The sequence below is a fragment of the Cydia splendana genome, chromosome 15 (assembly GCF_910591565.1).
Source record: "Cydia splendana chromosome 15, ilCydSple1.2, whole genome shotgun sequence".
NCBI lineage: Eukaryota > Metazoa > Arthropoda > Insecta > Lepidoptera > Tortricidae > Cydia > Cydia splendana.
In genome coordinates this window covers 6,766,658-6,784,187 of record NC_085974.1, presented here as the reverse complement: position 1 = coordinate 6,784,187, position 17,530 = coordinate 6,766,658, and the positions used below count along the sequence as shown (strand labels likewise).

The window sequence follows — 17,530 nt, the reverse complement described above, 5'->3', positions numbered from 1 at the left end:
ACAAGTAGAATACCACCCGAAGAGAAAAATTTAGTCTCCGGGTTGTCACGAGCCTCCGGGACGTCAGGGCTATGACCGGGCCGGGCCCGCACCGTGCCACGTCCGGGCCCCGGTGATCACGTGATGCTCTCCATAGAAAACGAAGCTCCGGAAGCTCCGGCCCGGCCACAGCCCGGTCTAGCGTGAGTCATCCTTAACGGAGTTCAATTAAAGTAGGTACCATAATAAGTACCTATAGTTGATACCAATTTCACGTCCATGAGCCAAAATGTTGTCATTTTGTTATAATTCGCGCATACATTTCGCTCGTAGGTCAAAATTCTTTCTCGTTTTTGTCCCCAAAAATGTGACGGAGAGTAGTTTTTTGTATGAGATGAAATTTAGTTTTTTTTTCTCATGTAAAATATAATCTACAGCTAGAAAGTACTTAGGTATTCGTACACTGTATCGGCGCGATAGAAACACGGCAGAATGATAACAAAGTCCGCGTTCTACTATGTAATAAAAGCCACTATACGTCCGCCTGTCGTATTTGAGAACAATTTTCACGCGTATTGGTTCCTAATCCGTCGATTTGTCAACATTACGGAGTGCTCGTGTTATCGTCTAAAGGGTAAACTGATCGTTTGCCATCGTGATGAATCGTCCGGGGGATTGGTTGCAAGAAGACCGTACGTATCTGTTGGATATGTTTTACTTAAATATTACATATCTAGGGCATGTTCTCAGACATGACATCTACAAGATAATAATGAGAAGACTTGTTAAGAAAAAAAAAGACCGGTATTCGAATGAAATTGTGGTCACATTACATTTGAAAATGGACCGGGATAAAAGTGTGACTGAATTCTTTTACCTCTTTTTACCCATAATCATGCGGAACTGTTTTATTATTCGGAGAGGCACCTAAAGAAGTGGAAAAAAAAATACTAGGAAATGCACTAGGTCCTATCCTATCCAACGTAACCTAACCAAAATACAGACGCCTTCTAAATTTAGGTTTTAATTGTTAGCTTTCAATTTAGCAATATTATATTTAGTACAAGAGCGGTCTTCGGATAAAATCAATAAAATTTTGACATATTTGTTATTTGCATAATCATTTTCATCACATAATGTATCAAAACGAGATAAAACATTTACATATCAATTTCTAATGTTCGAATGCCTTTCTATTCCATGCATAAAAGAGACATTTAATAAAAAAAGACAACTACAAGAGGATGGTAAAACCAAAACTAGGTCTGCAAGATATTCATTGTCACTCTATATTAAATTTAAAGAACGCTGGAAAGCCAATGAGGAATATCGGAAAATTAAATTTCGCTCCAGGAATATTTCATGCCGACGGCAAAACGAATTACCGATCCTCCAATAACGATAATTTCTACAGAACTTTGGGCCCGATTCGGATTTTGAAATAGACATCTATTAGATATCTTTTAGACATCACCAAGATACGATAACGATATGTTTAAGATCTAACGTGTCAAATTTGACATTTGCGCGATTCTGGAGATAATCTTGAACGATTTCCACAGGATATGACTTAGAGATCCAATTCACATCTAATAGATATCTTACTCTATCTAACGTAAAAGTGACATTGGTTGCCCGAATTGTGCTGCAAAAGAGAACTAGTTGATATCTAAACTATAACGTATCTAGTACCTACGTGTCGTCTCTTGTCAATATCTTGAAGTTCGAATACGGCAGTTTGTGGCTAAATTTATCGTTTTATGTTTATATAGGCATATAATTTAGTAATTATGCATTAATTAGTAATTATGTACCTACATAATTGGACATTATAATTTTTTTTAATTATCGATAGTGTTTGTATCTTGTATCACGTCACGCGGTTCTATTTTAACCAATTTACATTATTTGTTAGTAAGTTATAAGAGATTAATTAACAAAGTATTTTTGTTTCCATTATAAGTAATAATGATTAAAATTGTCATCATTTTAAACTATGTTTTTTAACAATGCATTGCATGGAATTGCAGGCCGGATTGTAACGTCTTTTAAAAACAGCACTCACTGATAAGAGACCGATTAAATACCGTAATAACAAGAATTTCTGAGACCATTACCCAAAAAACCGGGCAAGTGCGAGTCGGACTCGCGCACCAAGGATTCCGTACCATAATGCAAAAAAAAAACGGAAAAAAATGCAAAAAAAAACGGTCACCCATCCAAGTACTGACCATGCCCGACGTTGCTTAACTTTGGTCAAAAATCACGTTTGTTGTATGGGAGCCCCATTTAAATCTTTATTTTATTCTGTTTTTAGTATTTGTTGTTATAGCGGCAACAGAAATACATCATCTGTGAAAATTTCAACTGTCTAGCTATCACGGTTCGTGAGATACAGCCTGGTGACAGACAGACGGACGGACGGACGGACAGCGAAGTCTTAGTAATAGGGTCCCGTTTTACCCTTTGGGTACGGAACCCTAAAAATCATCATCATAAAACTACCATATTTTTATTCAGTTTTATTAGTGTTATTTAAATTATTTTTTAAAGTTATTAACATGCTATATATTTAAATATTATATAGTCAGATCTACCTTGGATTTGGAAACGATATTGATATTTGAGGGCTTTAGGACTAAAGTTGTCAAGTTCTTAGGTACTTAAGCATCCACACGGAAGTTAACTTTTGTAGAGCGACTGTGGAGCAACACTCTCCAACGCTGCTGTGTAGTGGCGGTGTAGATGCACCTTCATACTGTTTTAATTATAGCAATCTATCAAGGAGATTGACGGTGATATCACCCGCGTCTACACTGCAGTAGAGTAACGTCGCAACAGTAAAGCTGCTGCATCCGAATGTCACCTTAACTTTTATTATCAAGCTCAAAGCAAACAATGTAGTGTGCATACATTAACGAGACCCGAGCTACGTTGCCCTACTAAACAAGAAATTACAAAAATGGTAACATTCCTTAGCAATTACGTGCATACATTCGCCTTACCCAGGCTAACAAGCTACATGCATGTAGAAAATTCTGTGTAGGACAGACGACTTTACGTAGAGATTTTAAAAAGGAATCATTTTCCAGGTATCTACTTTAATTGGTCAAAGAATTGCAGCACGCAACGAAATGTAGTCAATTATTGTAGGTTATATAATCACATTATGACATGAGATGCATTTTAAGCAACTTGTATGTGTAGACTTTCTGCTTAAAATAAACGTTAACAGTAGTAGTTCACACACATAACGCATGTGTTTAGACATGATGCTGTCACGTCGTTTTCCAGATGTAGTGCATAAGTATTTTCCATCGTATTTTCACGGAAACGTACTAACGCGTCTTGCTTTTTTCTGTCTTGGTACAAAAAGTACTGAGGTTGACTGAAGTAGCATGACAAATATATACGAACGTTTCCGACAAAGTACGATGGAAAACAATTATGCACTACTTCTGTATGTATAGAATTCTTATTTCCATACTCAAGAGCAATATTAAAACAGAATTTATTGTGTTAACCTTTGTTTCCGACGTTTCGACACAGGTTACACTGGTCGTGGTCGCGGATAACTGATGTCCCAGCAAAATACGTCGGAAATAAAGGTAACAAAATAAATTCGCGATAGACTCAGTAGAAATATGTTGTAGCAAATGTTCAACGCGAAAGTTTAAAATATTATATCTTAGGTGCAATGACAACCGGTCACTTTGCAATAAAAAGTTTATTGGGAAATTTTCCGTGTGAGTCATTTTATTCATTGAAGATGGCACTGTGAACTTACAATTTGATACCTAAATGGTGTCAATTTGTTATTATTTGCCTTATATTTGCCATTGCGTCTCGCTTGTGCCAATACTAAACGAGCGCAATGCTCGCGCTAATGATAACAAAAAGGAAGCTCGAATTGGCCTCCTAGGTACACGCGTATATCTTAACTATACGTTTGATATCTAAATAAGCTAGTTTGAAGGTTAACCCTATCACGTCTAAAGGATGACTCACGCTAGACCGGGCCGGGCCCATGCCGAGACGTCCGACATGTCATTTTCTATGACAGCTGATCGGCGATCGCGGGGTGCTTTCCATTAAAAAACGCAGCGCCGGAAGCTCCGGCCCGGCCCCGGCCCGGTCTAGCGCGAGTCTTCCTTAACCCTACCTCGACGTCAATATATCAAAACTAGGGATGTACCGACTAGTCGCCGACTAGTCGGGAAAGCCGACTATCCGGCCACATTCGTAGTCGGCGATTAGTCGGCGACTAGTCGGCAAAAATGGCCGATTAGTCGGCACTTTATTAGTGAAAGAATACCACATGTTTTATGTTTATTTTACTAAAATACCTATTCAAGATGCATACGAAACCTTTTGTTCATGTAAATAATTGACTGTTTGATCGTTATCGGATGTTTGTGGGCTGGTGTTTTCCTCTACAGGTCGATCTCAACTGATTCTCGTGTAATTTCATGTGCACGTCGATTTTTTTAATTAATATTTAATTAGTTTTTGTTTTTTTTTTTAATGGTAGAGCCATGACTGGCCATAATTAATGTTATTGCAAAATTTAGAGACTTAGACAGGGCACGTTGCTCGTAAAGACGCTGACCACAGGGGATAGGTTCTTAACTGGCGACTACGTACGGGAAATAGAGCCTTGGAATACCTCCTACAAGCTGTACTGACGGTCTGCTCAGGATCGTAAAATAAAAGAACTAAAGACAGAAATTGAATGAGGATTCTTGTGATAGGTCTTTGAACCTGTAGAGAACACCTTTTAGCCAAGCTAATATGATGAATAGCGCAACCAAAGGAGCAAAACAAATGTTTTTCACCTGAACTTATACGAAACTAATGATCTGGCCGACTAGCCGACCGACTAATCGGCCATTCGAGCGCCGATTAGTCGGCTAGTCGGCCAAATCAATAGTCGGTACATCACTAATCAAAACACATTGACGTCTGATCCATCGCGCCAAAATTACTTTCAAAAGCTTTGATTTTGATTACACAATTGTATATAATAGAAACCAATATTCATGCAAAACTTAAATGGACGTAAGACGTATCAATTTTCCTATAATCAAAATGGCTTCCAAGTCCCTTGTCAACCTCGTGACTTGCACTAAGAAGAACAATAAAATTACTGAAGCCTAAGTAAACTTGGGGACGTTCGGGCGAACGTCTCGGTTCCCGAATCACGGACACGGACATTGATATCTTGGCAAATATTAAGCAATAATTCACGGGGCAGCTTGTATAGTTTTTGGGTTTATTCGTCTTTAATAGATCCCTAGATCCATTACACCTACGCCTTATCGAAGATTATGTTATAATGGTCCGATTTAGCCCATGCTAAAAGTGATAATATGTATTTGGGATTGGCCGTAAAATAGATTCAAAAAAGTTAAAGGATATTTTCTTCTTAAAGGTCTTTTCGTACGAAAAATAAATAACTTGAATTAAGTTATATTTAAAATGATCCTCAACTTAAGCCCGGCTTCTGGTAGCTACTGACGATGAATTTAATTAGAAATGTTTCTGATAATTTGATTCGTTCTATTAAATCGTTATAATCTGTTATTTGTGACCGTCATCACTATCATTACACCTTAAAAAACAAAGTCCCTCGCCGAGTATGTCTGTTTGTGAGTTTGTATGTTCGCGATTAATTTAAAAACTTCAGAACGGATTTTCATGCGGTTTTCATCTACCAATAATTCCTTAGGAAGGTTTAGGTGCACCATTTGTTAACTTGTGCGAAGCCGGGGCCGGTCGCTAGTAATAAATAAACATGGATGACACGGGAGACAAATATGTTACGACTCGTATCGCTTGCGAGGCCGGGTGATGGCACAACACCCGCCGCCCCATCTTAATGATGACGTTGAAATGTCTGGCAGCACAGCCAGCGATCTCAAGTAGGTAACGTAGTCGACTATGTAGCCCGGGCTTTACACGACATATGAAACATCACGCGAAATGACGTGCTACGTCAAGCGAAATTTCGCTAATTCGCTGACTTGACACGCCTGTGACACGCGAAGTCGCTTCGACTTTTCCAAGCGTCGTTTCCGACTTCGAATGTAATTTCTTTGATACTTGTCATGTTATTCCCCTGTTAAAAACTCTGGCTTTCTCAATCCATATCACAACATAACTCTATCCATACTATAATATTATAAATGCAAAAGTTAACTCTGTCTGTCTGTCTATCTGTTACCTCTTCACGCTTAAGGCGCTACGCGCTGTTTTTGGCCGTAAACTCCTACTTTCTAGAGTATATATCTTCTTAACGGTTCAACAAAAAATTATGAAAAAAATATATATGTGTCGGGAATTGTGGGCGTATCATACTATCGGCAGCACATCAGAACCTTCAATCGTGGATGACGAGGGCCTTCAATGAAATACGATGTTCAACTCACAATCTTTACTGCACAAGACTCATTACAAATCACAGCACGCGTTACGTTTCTTATCTTAAGCAAACCAGTGGATTAGACCCAGGAGCCGCCACAGACGTCATCTTCTCCCGTTCGTTCTCATCGTGCTCCTTCTGAAGATTGATTGACAGCATAACTTCAATTGTTCTGGACTTCAATTGTTTTAAGAGCGCACTCTATGACGTCTTGGCGGAACTGCGTCGAACGCCACTCAAGTGTACGTAACACCCTAGTTTGCTCTATTTGTCAAGGTTTGCATGACAAAACGCCTCTTGAAGGCGATAGATGGCACATTTCAGCCATTCTCCGACATAAACTTTCTATAATTTATTATATTTCTATAGGTGAGAACCTATAATTGGCTCTGTGATTCTATTGTAATTTCTGGATATATATAGCGCTGTTGGTTTTCCATGTACTAAAATAAAATAAAATAAAATAAAATAAAATAAAATATGAATCTACGTTTTATGTACAATATTCGTAACGTTTGACTTATAAATTTTCCAATAAAGGAACATTACGATAGGCCGTTTTGCGACTAACTTTGCCTATTTCTACTAAACGGTTTATTCGATTAAAGTTATTTTTAACCTAAAATAAATGTTTTAGCCGACACTACAAATGCAAGGTAGAATAATGTTAATCAATAAATTTTTTTTTAAGAAATCGATTATTTTTCAACATTTGGTGCGTATACAGCTCGAAAAAGGCGTGGCCGGCAGTCGTGTGCTAGCTTTGAGACGAGGAGGCTGTGTCGCTCGTCGCTCCGTGCCTTCCTTGTATTCTGTATGCTTGTGCTGAGCCCAAGAATAAAATTGGAGTTATTGTGGCCAAAGATTAAATAACTGCAGAAAGTTGATTTGGTTGTGACGCGCTTTGGCGCGCGCAACACGGTATTTCGCAGCCTATTATTACGAACGCAATGACAATATTTCCACTTATGTTACGTTTTTAATAAAGTTCGATTCCTAAAAAATAATTATTAATTAATCAACATTAGCAATTTATGTTGTAGGTATATACTATATAGTTTGATTCAGAAACCATTACATTTTTAGGATTCTTCTTCTTCGCCTAGCCTTTTCCCATATCATTTGGGGTCGGCTCTTCTCATTCTTTCTTCTTTCTTCATTTTTCGTCGAACATCTATTTACATTTTTAGGATTGTTACCTATTAAAATGATGTTAGTTTATGATGTAAATTATGTTTTCTCAAACATGCGTGGAAATATTGTCATTAGGTCATTACGTCCCGTCCTTACTTGAACTTTTATAGGTATTTCCTCGCATTTTTTGAGAGAAGTTCTTACATACATATTATTTCAATCGCGATAACATTTACCGGCCTTATGTTCATAAAATATACTTTCTTTGATGTCTGTTTAATATCATACTCGGCAGGCATAATTATAATAGGGATATCCCGGCCATGTGTAAATATTATAAATATCTTCTTTCGAGAAATGTATTTTTATGTGCTAGTCAGCAAATGAGCCGCCTGTTGGGAAGCGGTCATCGTCGCCCATGGACTTATGTCCATGTTGCTTATGCAACATCACATGTATTAAGAAAGTTACAAAGGTAAACCAATAAAACGCAGGTTTAAAAATCAGTAAACTTTAATTCTCTTTGACAATCATTGTTATAAATTACTTATAACAATGATTTATTTATATTTGTCGTATTAACCGTGAAATGTAATTTACGACCTCCACTAAATGCATGATCTAATCATACATCATCATGTTTGAAAACAAAATATCTGCAAACAAAAGATATACGAGACATACGAGTATAGCGCCAACTGCGCGCCTCTGGGCTGTATCTTATTCTTTGAACCTCGTGGCGGTGCAGCGATACAAAATTCACGTACGATCGCAGTGAGCGGGGTAAGCGGGTGGTGCGGGTACAGAGCGCTTAGCTCCGCCCAGCCGCTCAAGGGCATTGGGCCTGCCTATCGTCTTAAACCGTTTAACCGATTTATATGATTTTTTTTATTAAGATAGATAGCCTGGAGAAGGACATAGGGTAAGTAGTTTTTATTAATCATCATCATCAATTCCAACGCAGACGAAGGTTGCGGGTAGAAGCTAGTACACCTGTACATATACATATACATATAAGGCCAGCTAAAGTGGAGTCCAGACGGGATGATCAAATCGACCGATTTGATCAGACATGAAATGGGCGTCAATCTCCAATTTAATTACCAATTTTAGATTTATGATGAAATTTGAGCCCTCAAAGTTAAAAATAATGCCCCTAAACGTCACAAATTGGTATTCTTGCATCCGCACCTCCATTTTATCGGTAATATCTGTCATAATCGGCGGTTGAAATCGGCGAGCCAAATTGAAGTTTGCGTTCGCAGTTCGCACGGCCTGATTTGATCGGACAATTTAATCAGATTGGCGAAAAACTGTCCTGTCTGGACTGGGCTTAACCCGTGGAGCGCCCTAGAATCACACGTGTGATTCTAGATCAATTTGAGTCGTAGCGACTCAGTATCAGACGTGTGTCACTACAGATCAATATGGGGCAAATATCTTTGCATCAATGTGTTGTGTGATGGTCGTTCGACGGGTTAAAGGTGCATAATGCAACCCGCACAATATAAATGAAGACCGCGGTAACTCATGGCCGTCAATTAGTGCCCGGTGGATGGGGCGCCAGATTGCGCACATTTATCACTGATTGTGGGACAAACCGAACTGGAAGGGTTGTGATAAGTTCCACGGGGAATAAATTTACAAAACCTAATATTTATAAAATGAGAATTGTTTTGAAAAGGCATTTGAAAATCTGTTTTACGGTTGAATAAATAACGTGAACAAATTGAAGAAATTTTTAGCTAAAAGAAATACTTAACAAGTAACGGGTCTATCGCGAAAGCGACGTTCCAACGCAAGTTTCAATGGTTACATATCAGAATACCGAAAATCGATTTACCTAATGTTGAATCACCTATGCTCGTTTCACCTATTTTTTTAAATACCTAATGACATATTAACCTAAGCTCATAACACCTAATGAACGAATTACCTATTGCACGTTTCACCTACAATTGGTTTACCTAAGCTCAGAATACCTATGCTCGATTTACCTAAAGTTGAAACACCTAATACTCGAAATACCTAAAGCTAATATACCTAATACATGAAACACCTAATGTTGATATACCTAATGCACGAAATACCTAAACTCGGTATTCCTAATGATCGAGTTGCCTAAAGTTAACATATCTACTGCACGAATTACCTAAAGTCGGTATACCTAATGATCAAATTACCTAAAGTTAACATACCTAATGAACGAAATACCTAAATTCGATACACCTAATGCATGAAATACCTGAACTCGATGCACTTAGTGAACAAAATATGTACCTAAAATCAAAAATATAATTATTGTTTAGTAGAATATTATTAGGACATAAGTACTTACAACATTTGGTATAAATTTTTTAGCCAAATCATTCAATTGACTTACTATTTTTTATTATAATATAAGGTCTAGTCATTATAGCTAGTTAGGTTAACTGCGACCAAACAGTGCCAAAACCGACTTTTATTTCATCGTCATGATGTTAACTTACAAAAATTAAGTTTTTGATAAGATAAGATAACTAATTTTGTATTAGACTTCAGAAATCATTCTACTACCTAAAAAGTAGCGTTTCAAAAAGTGTATTTTTAAGTTGTTATCCAAACAAACAGTTTCTACTGTAAGGTTGGGAAATCATACGATTTATTGGGTGGAGTTGCCACTTGATCATTCGGCAAAATGATATGAATTTTGTACTAGGTATATAGACTTTAGGTATTCCGTGCATTAGGCATATCGACATTAGGTAATGCGTGCAGGAAGTATATCAACTTTAGGTATTTCGTGCGATAGGTTTAACAGTTTTAGGTATTTCGTCCATTAGATATATCAAATTTAGGTACATCGTTAATTAGGTATATCAGCTTTAGGTGTATCGTCCATTAGGTATATCAGCTATAGGTGATTCGTGCATTAGGTACAATAGCTTTAGGTGAAACGTGCAGTAGGTAAAACGTGCATTAGGTATATCGTGCATTAGGTATTTCGTCCATTAGGTTATTTAAGCTTAGGTATTATAAACTTAGGTCAGTCAATGTTTAGGTAAAATGATTGATAGGTAATTTAAAAATAGGTGAATCAAGCATAGGTGATTCAACATTAGGTAAATCAGTTTTCGGTATTCTGATATGTAACCGAAAGCACCACGTGATCACCGATCAGCCGTCATAGAAAATGTCATGTAGGACGCCTCGGCATTGGCCGGTCTAGCGTGAGTCATCCTTAATAACAATGACAATTGACGTCTCATCAACTGTCAACGTGTCAACACAGAGATATGGGTAAACTTTTATTACTACACGATTAAAGTTTAGATATGTAGAATTTGACCTGACCTTCCATGACGCTTATAATATAAGCGTATAATATAAACATATTATGTTATTGCGAACGATACGTACAAATCCGGAGATAAGGTCAACCGGGATAAATGCAACTATGGGATTATTGCGTCTATCTAGTTCTTTTTTTAAACTCTTCTTTTGTCGCGACGTTTTCCCATCTACTTGGGGTCGGCCCTCCATATCCTTCTCTTCCACTGTGCTCGGTCTTGAGCTGTGCTGGCGTCCAATCCTAATTGTTTAGGTCTTTCTGGACCGTCGTAAGCCAAGTGGCGGGTGGCCTTCCACGTCCCCGTTTCGTCGTTGGCAAATCTTGGGCTAGCCTTACTGTATGGTCCTCTGGACGTCTTTGGATATGCCCGTACCAGCGGAGGCGGTTTTCTTTAACTTTGTCTGCGATAGGCAGAACCTTAAAGCTTCCCCTGACAAACTCATTCCGGATTTTGTCTAACCTGGTGACACCCGCAGACCAGCGAAGCATCCGCATTTCAGTAGTGTGTAGTTTGTTGAGGTGCTGTTTAGTTGTAGCCCAACATTCGGACCCATACAGCATTGCGGGACGTACAGCGGTTTTATACACATGACCTTTCGTTTTTATTGGAATTTTTGTATCACACAGAACCCCTGTAAGTTGTCGCCATTTGAGCCAGCCAGAGTTGGTTCTATTTGTCACATCCACATCAATTTTTGCATCGTTACTAATTACAGAACCGAGGTACTTAAATTTTATTGAGTTACAGTAGGTACTTGAGTTGTCCCAACAGTGAACTTTACGTTATCGGGTGTTGTGATACTGCCAAATATACATGACATGTGCTCTGTCTTCTTTCTGCTTATTCTCAGCCCATTGTCTCCGAGTGCCTCGACCCAGGAGTTGAAGTTGTGTTAGTTCTTTTTAAACAACGCGAATAAAATTATAAGAGCTCCCGTAATCTAGTCATAAAAGTTTGAACTAGGTACTTGGAAATAAAATCTAACATAAAGGGCGTCCCGACAAACCATATTCGAAAAATATGAAGTAGACGTAATAACCCCAAAGTTGCATTTAGCCCGGTAGACCTTATATCCTGTTTTGAGAACTAGTCCCTGTTATTGCCAAATACCTATCATAGTACTTAGCAAGTTCAGAGAAGCAATTCAAGTAACGTTAGAACATTACAAGTAAAACAAAAGCCTGTAAAAATTTACCAATCGTTACGCTTAATCCCACGTTTTAACATGTTTTTGTCTGCACACTCCAATTGCCTTTGTCCCGGTAATCAGTCACAAATGCTCGGGCTCCCGAATGCCCGCTAATCGACGCCCATGAATTACGAACCAATCAACGTCATACGAACACAAAATACGTGGTAAATGTTAACCCCTTTTATCTGTCATTTTGACCTATGTATTTGTAAAGGGATAAAATATAATTTAACTAAATCAGGCCCGTAAAGTTTTGTGTATAACAATTCGTGAAAAGTCACAAATCGTTTATTACCCCCCAATTAACGATTTGTGACTTTTCACGAGCTATTTTCACCAATCTTACAAGTTAAATAAATTTGATACACCGACTTTACGCATGAGCATACACATGGCAATGTGTTGTGCTATCATTAAGCTGGTCTCGTGATGGAGTCCGAAGTTAAACGCATCTTCATTGAGTTTAAGCCCAATGAAATTGTCTTGGTGATAGCAGATATGAAAGTTTATTTAGTACTTACTAGCGACCCGCCCTGGCTTTGCACAGGTTAACAAATGCACCTAAACCTTCCTCAAGAATCACTCTATTGGTAGGTGAAAACCGCATGAAAATCCGTTCAGTAGTTTTTGAGTTTATCGCAAACATACAAACGGACAGACGCGGCGGGGGACTTTGTTTTATAAGGTGTAGTGATAACTTGGAAGTGTAAATCAAAACAAAAAAATTAAAAATTATTTTATATTCTTATTTCCATTTTATTTAAGTGTTTCGCATTTTATTGGGTAATCGCAATTATTTATAAAAATACAAAATTATGTATCAAAAAATTATAGACGAAAATAACGGTCATTATTCATTATTAATATCGCTTAATTATAGCTGATTTTACCAGAAGAAAAATATAAAAGGTAATTTGGTTATTATTTTATTATTGAATGATGCAAAAACATGACAAAAACGAAACGTCAAATTTTTAAGTTACGTCTACATTCAATAAGTTCCTCGAGGAAAAAAGAAAACAAAGTTAAGTTAGTTAAAAAGCACGTGTAGATACTTACTGACTTCAAAAGTCTAAATTTTTTACGTTCTAAAGATATCAAATAAAAAAGAGTACATTCGTCTGTTAATAAATTTAACGTGACAGATAGCTAGTCAATGTTATTCATTACTCTTTTGGATAAGTTCTCCTTTTTTCTAGTTATTACACTAAAAGGGTAAAGTAGTGTTCTAGATTTAAAAGCAATATTCCAAGCACTTTGACACTGCGGTAAAATATAAGCATATCAGTGTAAAATATTGCCTACTCTGGCCGGGGGCAGCGCGTTCGAACTCGAACGACACGATTTATGGCTAACAATATTTGAATAAACAAAGCTTTCTTTGTGTTGCCATGGTTTATAATATATTTTCTACAAAGTTGAAAATTTTTCAGTTCATAAAACTTAACCAGTACAATTACACTACAACACAACTACAATTTACCACATAAAATAACTAATAAAATGACGAAAAAATGAATCATCGAATGTTTGTTTGAAAACATATGTGGTAGTATGTAAAGTGTAAAAATATGTAAATAAAGTGTAAAGTGGAGTGCAATAGAAATGGCAAATGATGCAAATATTACAGATTTTGTTAAGATTTTACGTAAGTATAACCTGAAAGTTTTACGATGGTTGCTTTCATTGAAATATTAAGAACTAACATATATTTTAACTAGTAATGAAATTAATAATTATGGATAAAATATTTAAGTACCTATATAAACTGTTGCTAAAATCATGTTTGTGCACAAAAAGTGCCCGAGTGTGCACGAGTAAAGTAATAGACCTATACCTACCTGGTCTACATAATTAAATATATTGTGTAGAATTAAGAGCCAACGGGAGTGGTCATTTCTCCATACAAACGTACTCCTCGTTTTCCTCCGTGGTTTTTGAAGCTAGAGCAATGATTTTTTTCAACACAGATTAATATTGTCAATATCTGTGTCGGACCGTTTTGCTTTTTTTGATATTTTTGTTTTTTAAGGCGCTAGAGCCCTTCAAAAATGGCCTAATTGACTATGCCGCAATGAGAGGCGTAGCATTCAAAACTGATATCAATTAGCCAAAAAAGCAAAACGGTCCGACACAGATAATTTCATAATTATTTAGATTTCCAAATTTGGTTACGATTGGTTAAGTTTTGGAGGAGGAAACAGAGGAGTACGAAACCTCGATTTTTGAGATTTTTACGCAGGATTTTTCGCCTTGTCCTTATCGCACTACTTTTAGGTGCCGCTTCCGTTAGCGAGACGGGTATATTTACCTAAAATATTTAAAACTCAGCTCCTGTTTCGTCTTAATTTATGAGTTGTAGCAACAATTAATGAGTTGTACTTATTAATTATATTACATATAAATAACAAGCAAACCAATTAGCGTAACATAATATATGCAAACTTTGCGAGGCAGGCTTTATTAAGCTGTTCTGCTACAAATAACCAAAACATATACATTCTACTAAGACATATTAAAGCTCACTACGCAACGCAAGTCGCCACAAGCTAGCAAAATGCGACTAAAATGGCCCTCCCCGAATCGGGCCTAGAAAACGACCGTCTTATCTGATCGAGGGGGAACCTTGTGAATTTTGAAAACTGGGTTAATGAAGGACTACGTATGCCCATTTTTATTGTATTTTATTATTTATGAGTGATATTGTCGTGTATTTAAATATATCGTCACGCCAACTTATTTATGCAGCTAATCCCTTAGTCTTAAGGGTCAGGTATTTTTGTTTAGGTAATTTTGCGCTTGGGATTTCTGAGATTATTATAAGATATATTTAAGAACCTAATTTATTACCTGCTCAGGCTAAGCCCTAAGTACCTGCATGAAGAATGAGTTAGGTATTTAAATTCTTTAATTTATTAACGGACTTGATTATAAGTCAGACTTTCGCCGTCGAACTTGATGTTTAGTCTAAGTATTAGTAGGTATTAATAAAAAACCAATGATTAGATAAATACATATAGCCTTGGGTAAACTTTTAGCGGAAGAAATTTAAAAATTTCACAATTCAAGCCTTATTGCCACTTCGTAGCCCTAATAATTCTGCGTAACACAAAGATACAAAAAGATATAAATACTACTACTTTCCTGTACGAGAACGATTGGGTGTAAAGGCTTTACGTTGGCACAGAGCGGGTTGAGTACTTCACATACCTATCAATTACATGTTCTGATAAACTAATAGTACTTAAATATAAAATTACATTCTCAATCAGTAAAATGTAATTCGAAATACTTACATAATAATATATACGCTTGAAAAACATTACCCTCCATTATTTATAAGTCGGAAAAATTATTGCGTCAATTTTACTTAATTGCACACTAGCGACATAGGTAATTATAGCTTAAGGTATGACTGCTGTTTCAGTATTAAAGTCAACTATGCTATTATAGTTTTAAGGGCCTTCCTTTGTCGTTAAGTTTAATTGCATGAATCGATTTTATTTCCTTAGTTTATTATTTTAGTTGATCTGATTTTAAATTTCAATACTGTAAAATTTAATTTCATTTTTTTATTTGAGCAAGCAAATTTAAATTGTTGGCATCTGGAGCATTACGTGAGATAAATAATATGTCGACAGTAAAAAGGCAGTAAACCAATATTTATTTGTGTAACTTATTTTGCTTCGGTCTTTCATTTTACATAAATCGCATATTGATTTGACGATTCATAGCTATATTCCATAATAAGAAGATAGGGTGTTCTATAATAAAAAGTTACATGTTTATTGTGAATACACTGAATTACAATGAATATTATCCGTAAAGTATTTAGTTTCTATTACCTCTTGCTGCTCAGAGGTCTATAAAAAGGCCTTCTATTCCAGCTCATATTTAACATTATCACACAAATTTTCCCCATATCTTCCTGATATACTTAAAACATGATTTTATAACAAAGTAGTTTCAACTCACCATCAGGAACGTAAACGTTCAGGTATAGACAATCTTCACTGAATTCCTTCTTCCTAGGCTCTTCCAATTGATCCTCAAGCAGCGTAGCAAACAGTTTATCATGCTTACTCAACTGCACTCTCTGCACATCTCCCTCTTTCTCCTTAGGATCACTCTGCATACAATCAGGGGCAAACGTTGTTGCATTTCTCACATCCTCCCAAGCCGGCAAAATTGTGTAATCTGGTGCCTGGAATCTTCTTGATTCAACCGGCGGTTGGGCGTAAGGGATTCCTAGATACGCAGCAATTCTCTTTGTACGAAAACGCGTCATATACACTCCTGATATTGTTCCTTGATTAACTAGAGTGATCTGTTGTGGTTCCCTAGCTGAGAGCACTAAGTTTATTGTCAACAAGAGTAAAGCTACGCAAATCATGTTTGAAATACTGGCCACAATTAAAATAGAAATCTAGCACAAACACTTTTTCATTTTCTAATATCGAAACGTTCGAATTCGATGTGCATTTGTTTGAAACAGTTTCAGTATTGGTGGGTGCTCGTGTTCGAAGGTGGTGCGTTACTGTTCTCGTGCTGACTTCGGCCCGTAAATATGGGGGTTGGTGGTTGTTATAGCGACCAAGGAATCGCTTTTGTGTACCGCAAGTCTCGCAGAAGTGGCTGTTTGTTTAACGTTTTGAGGGGAACGTGATTTGAATGAGGCGTGGCGAACAGCGACGGAATATATATAGACAACGCATTCCATAAAAAATGCTTTCAAAAAATCACTCATGATCACCGCGGTTGTTTACAATGCAAAACCGGTTCGCCGTGCAGGATCTCGACGACTCAAATAATATTGAACATGTTAAAATAGTTTAAAATTTAGGTACGTACATCTGATTGGCCTCGATATAGTGTATGTGAAGCGAGCGCTGCCATTGGTGATTTAGAAAAAACCTCCGAATACATAATAATATCTATCCACCAAATGTTATCGAAATCTGACGAAAAATTTGACAGCTAAACAAAAAGTGGCCCAAATATTACAAATTTGTCAATTCTAGTAGTAAATAAGTAAATGTTTGCAAGCAGCGGGGCTCGCGTGACCGGAGTTGAGCTTTAGCGTCATTGCATTTGCTTCTGTTTCTTACGTACCTCATCTTATAGAGGTAGGGCGATTTGACTTATACCTAAATAAAATAAATCTTATGGTACAATCCTACACAAAATTATACTCTATTCTAACTTTAAGATAAGTCAATTAATAGATCTAGAAACGATATGGATTAGATATGTCAGTGTCAAATGTGACGTTTCTTCAAACAAATACGTCACTTTTGACACTGACATATCTAATCCATATCGTTTCTAGAGCTATTAATTGACGTATCTTAAAGTTCGAATCCGGCAGTAGACCTACACTTCGTGGCCAAACGTAATGCCCCGAAGGGAGGACCACATGATTCGAGAGGTGCTGGGCTATAACCGCAAAAATCGAAGTTCTCAAATTGCGGG

At 37.0% G+C, this 17,530-nt stretch overlaps 1 protein-coding gene across 1 annotated transcript in view; it reads right to left on the bottom strand.

The window, feature by feature from the left end:
- The window catches only part of LOC134797569 (fatty acyl-CoA hydrolase precursor, medium chain), a 48,191-nt gene extending 31,393 nt beyond the window's left edge, over positions 1 to 16,798 (bottom strand). The window contains exon 1 of the mRNA XM_063769856.1: positions 16,034 to 16,798. Within this exon, the coding sequence (XP_063625926.1) occupies positions 16,034 to 16,451 (418 nt within the window). The 5' untranslated portion in view covers positions 16,452 to 16,798. The remainder of the gene's footprint in view (positions 1 to 16,033) is intronic.
- Between the last annotated feature and the right edge of the window lie 732 nt (positions 16,799 to 17,530).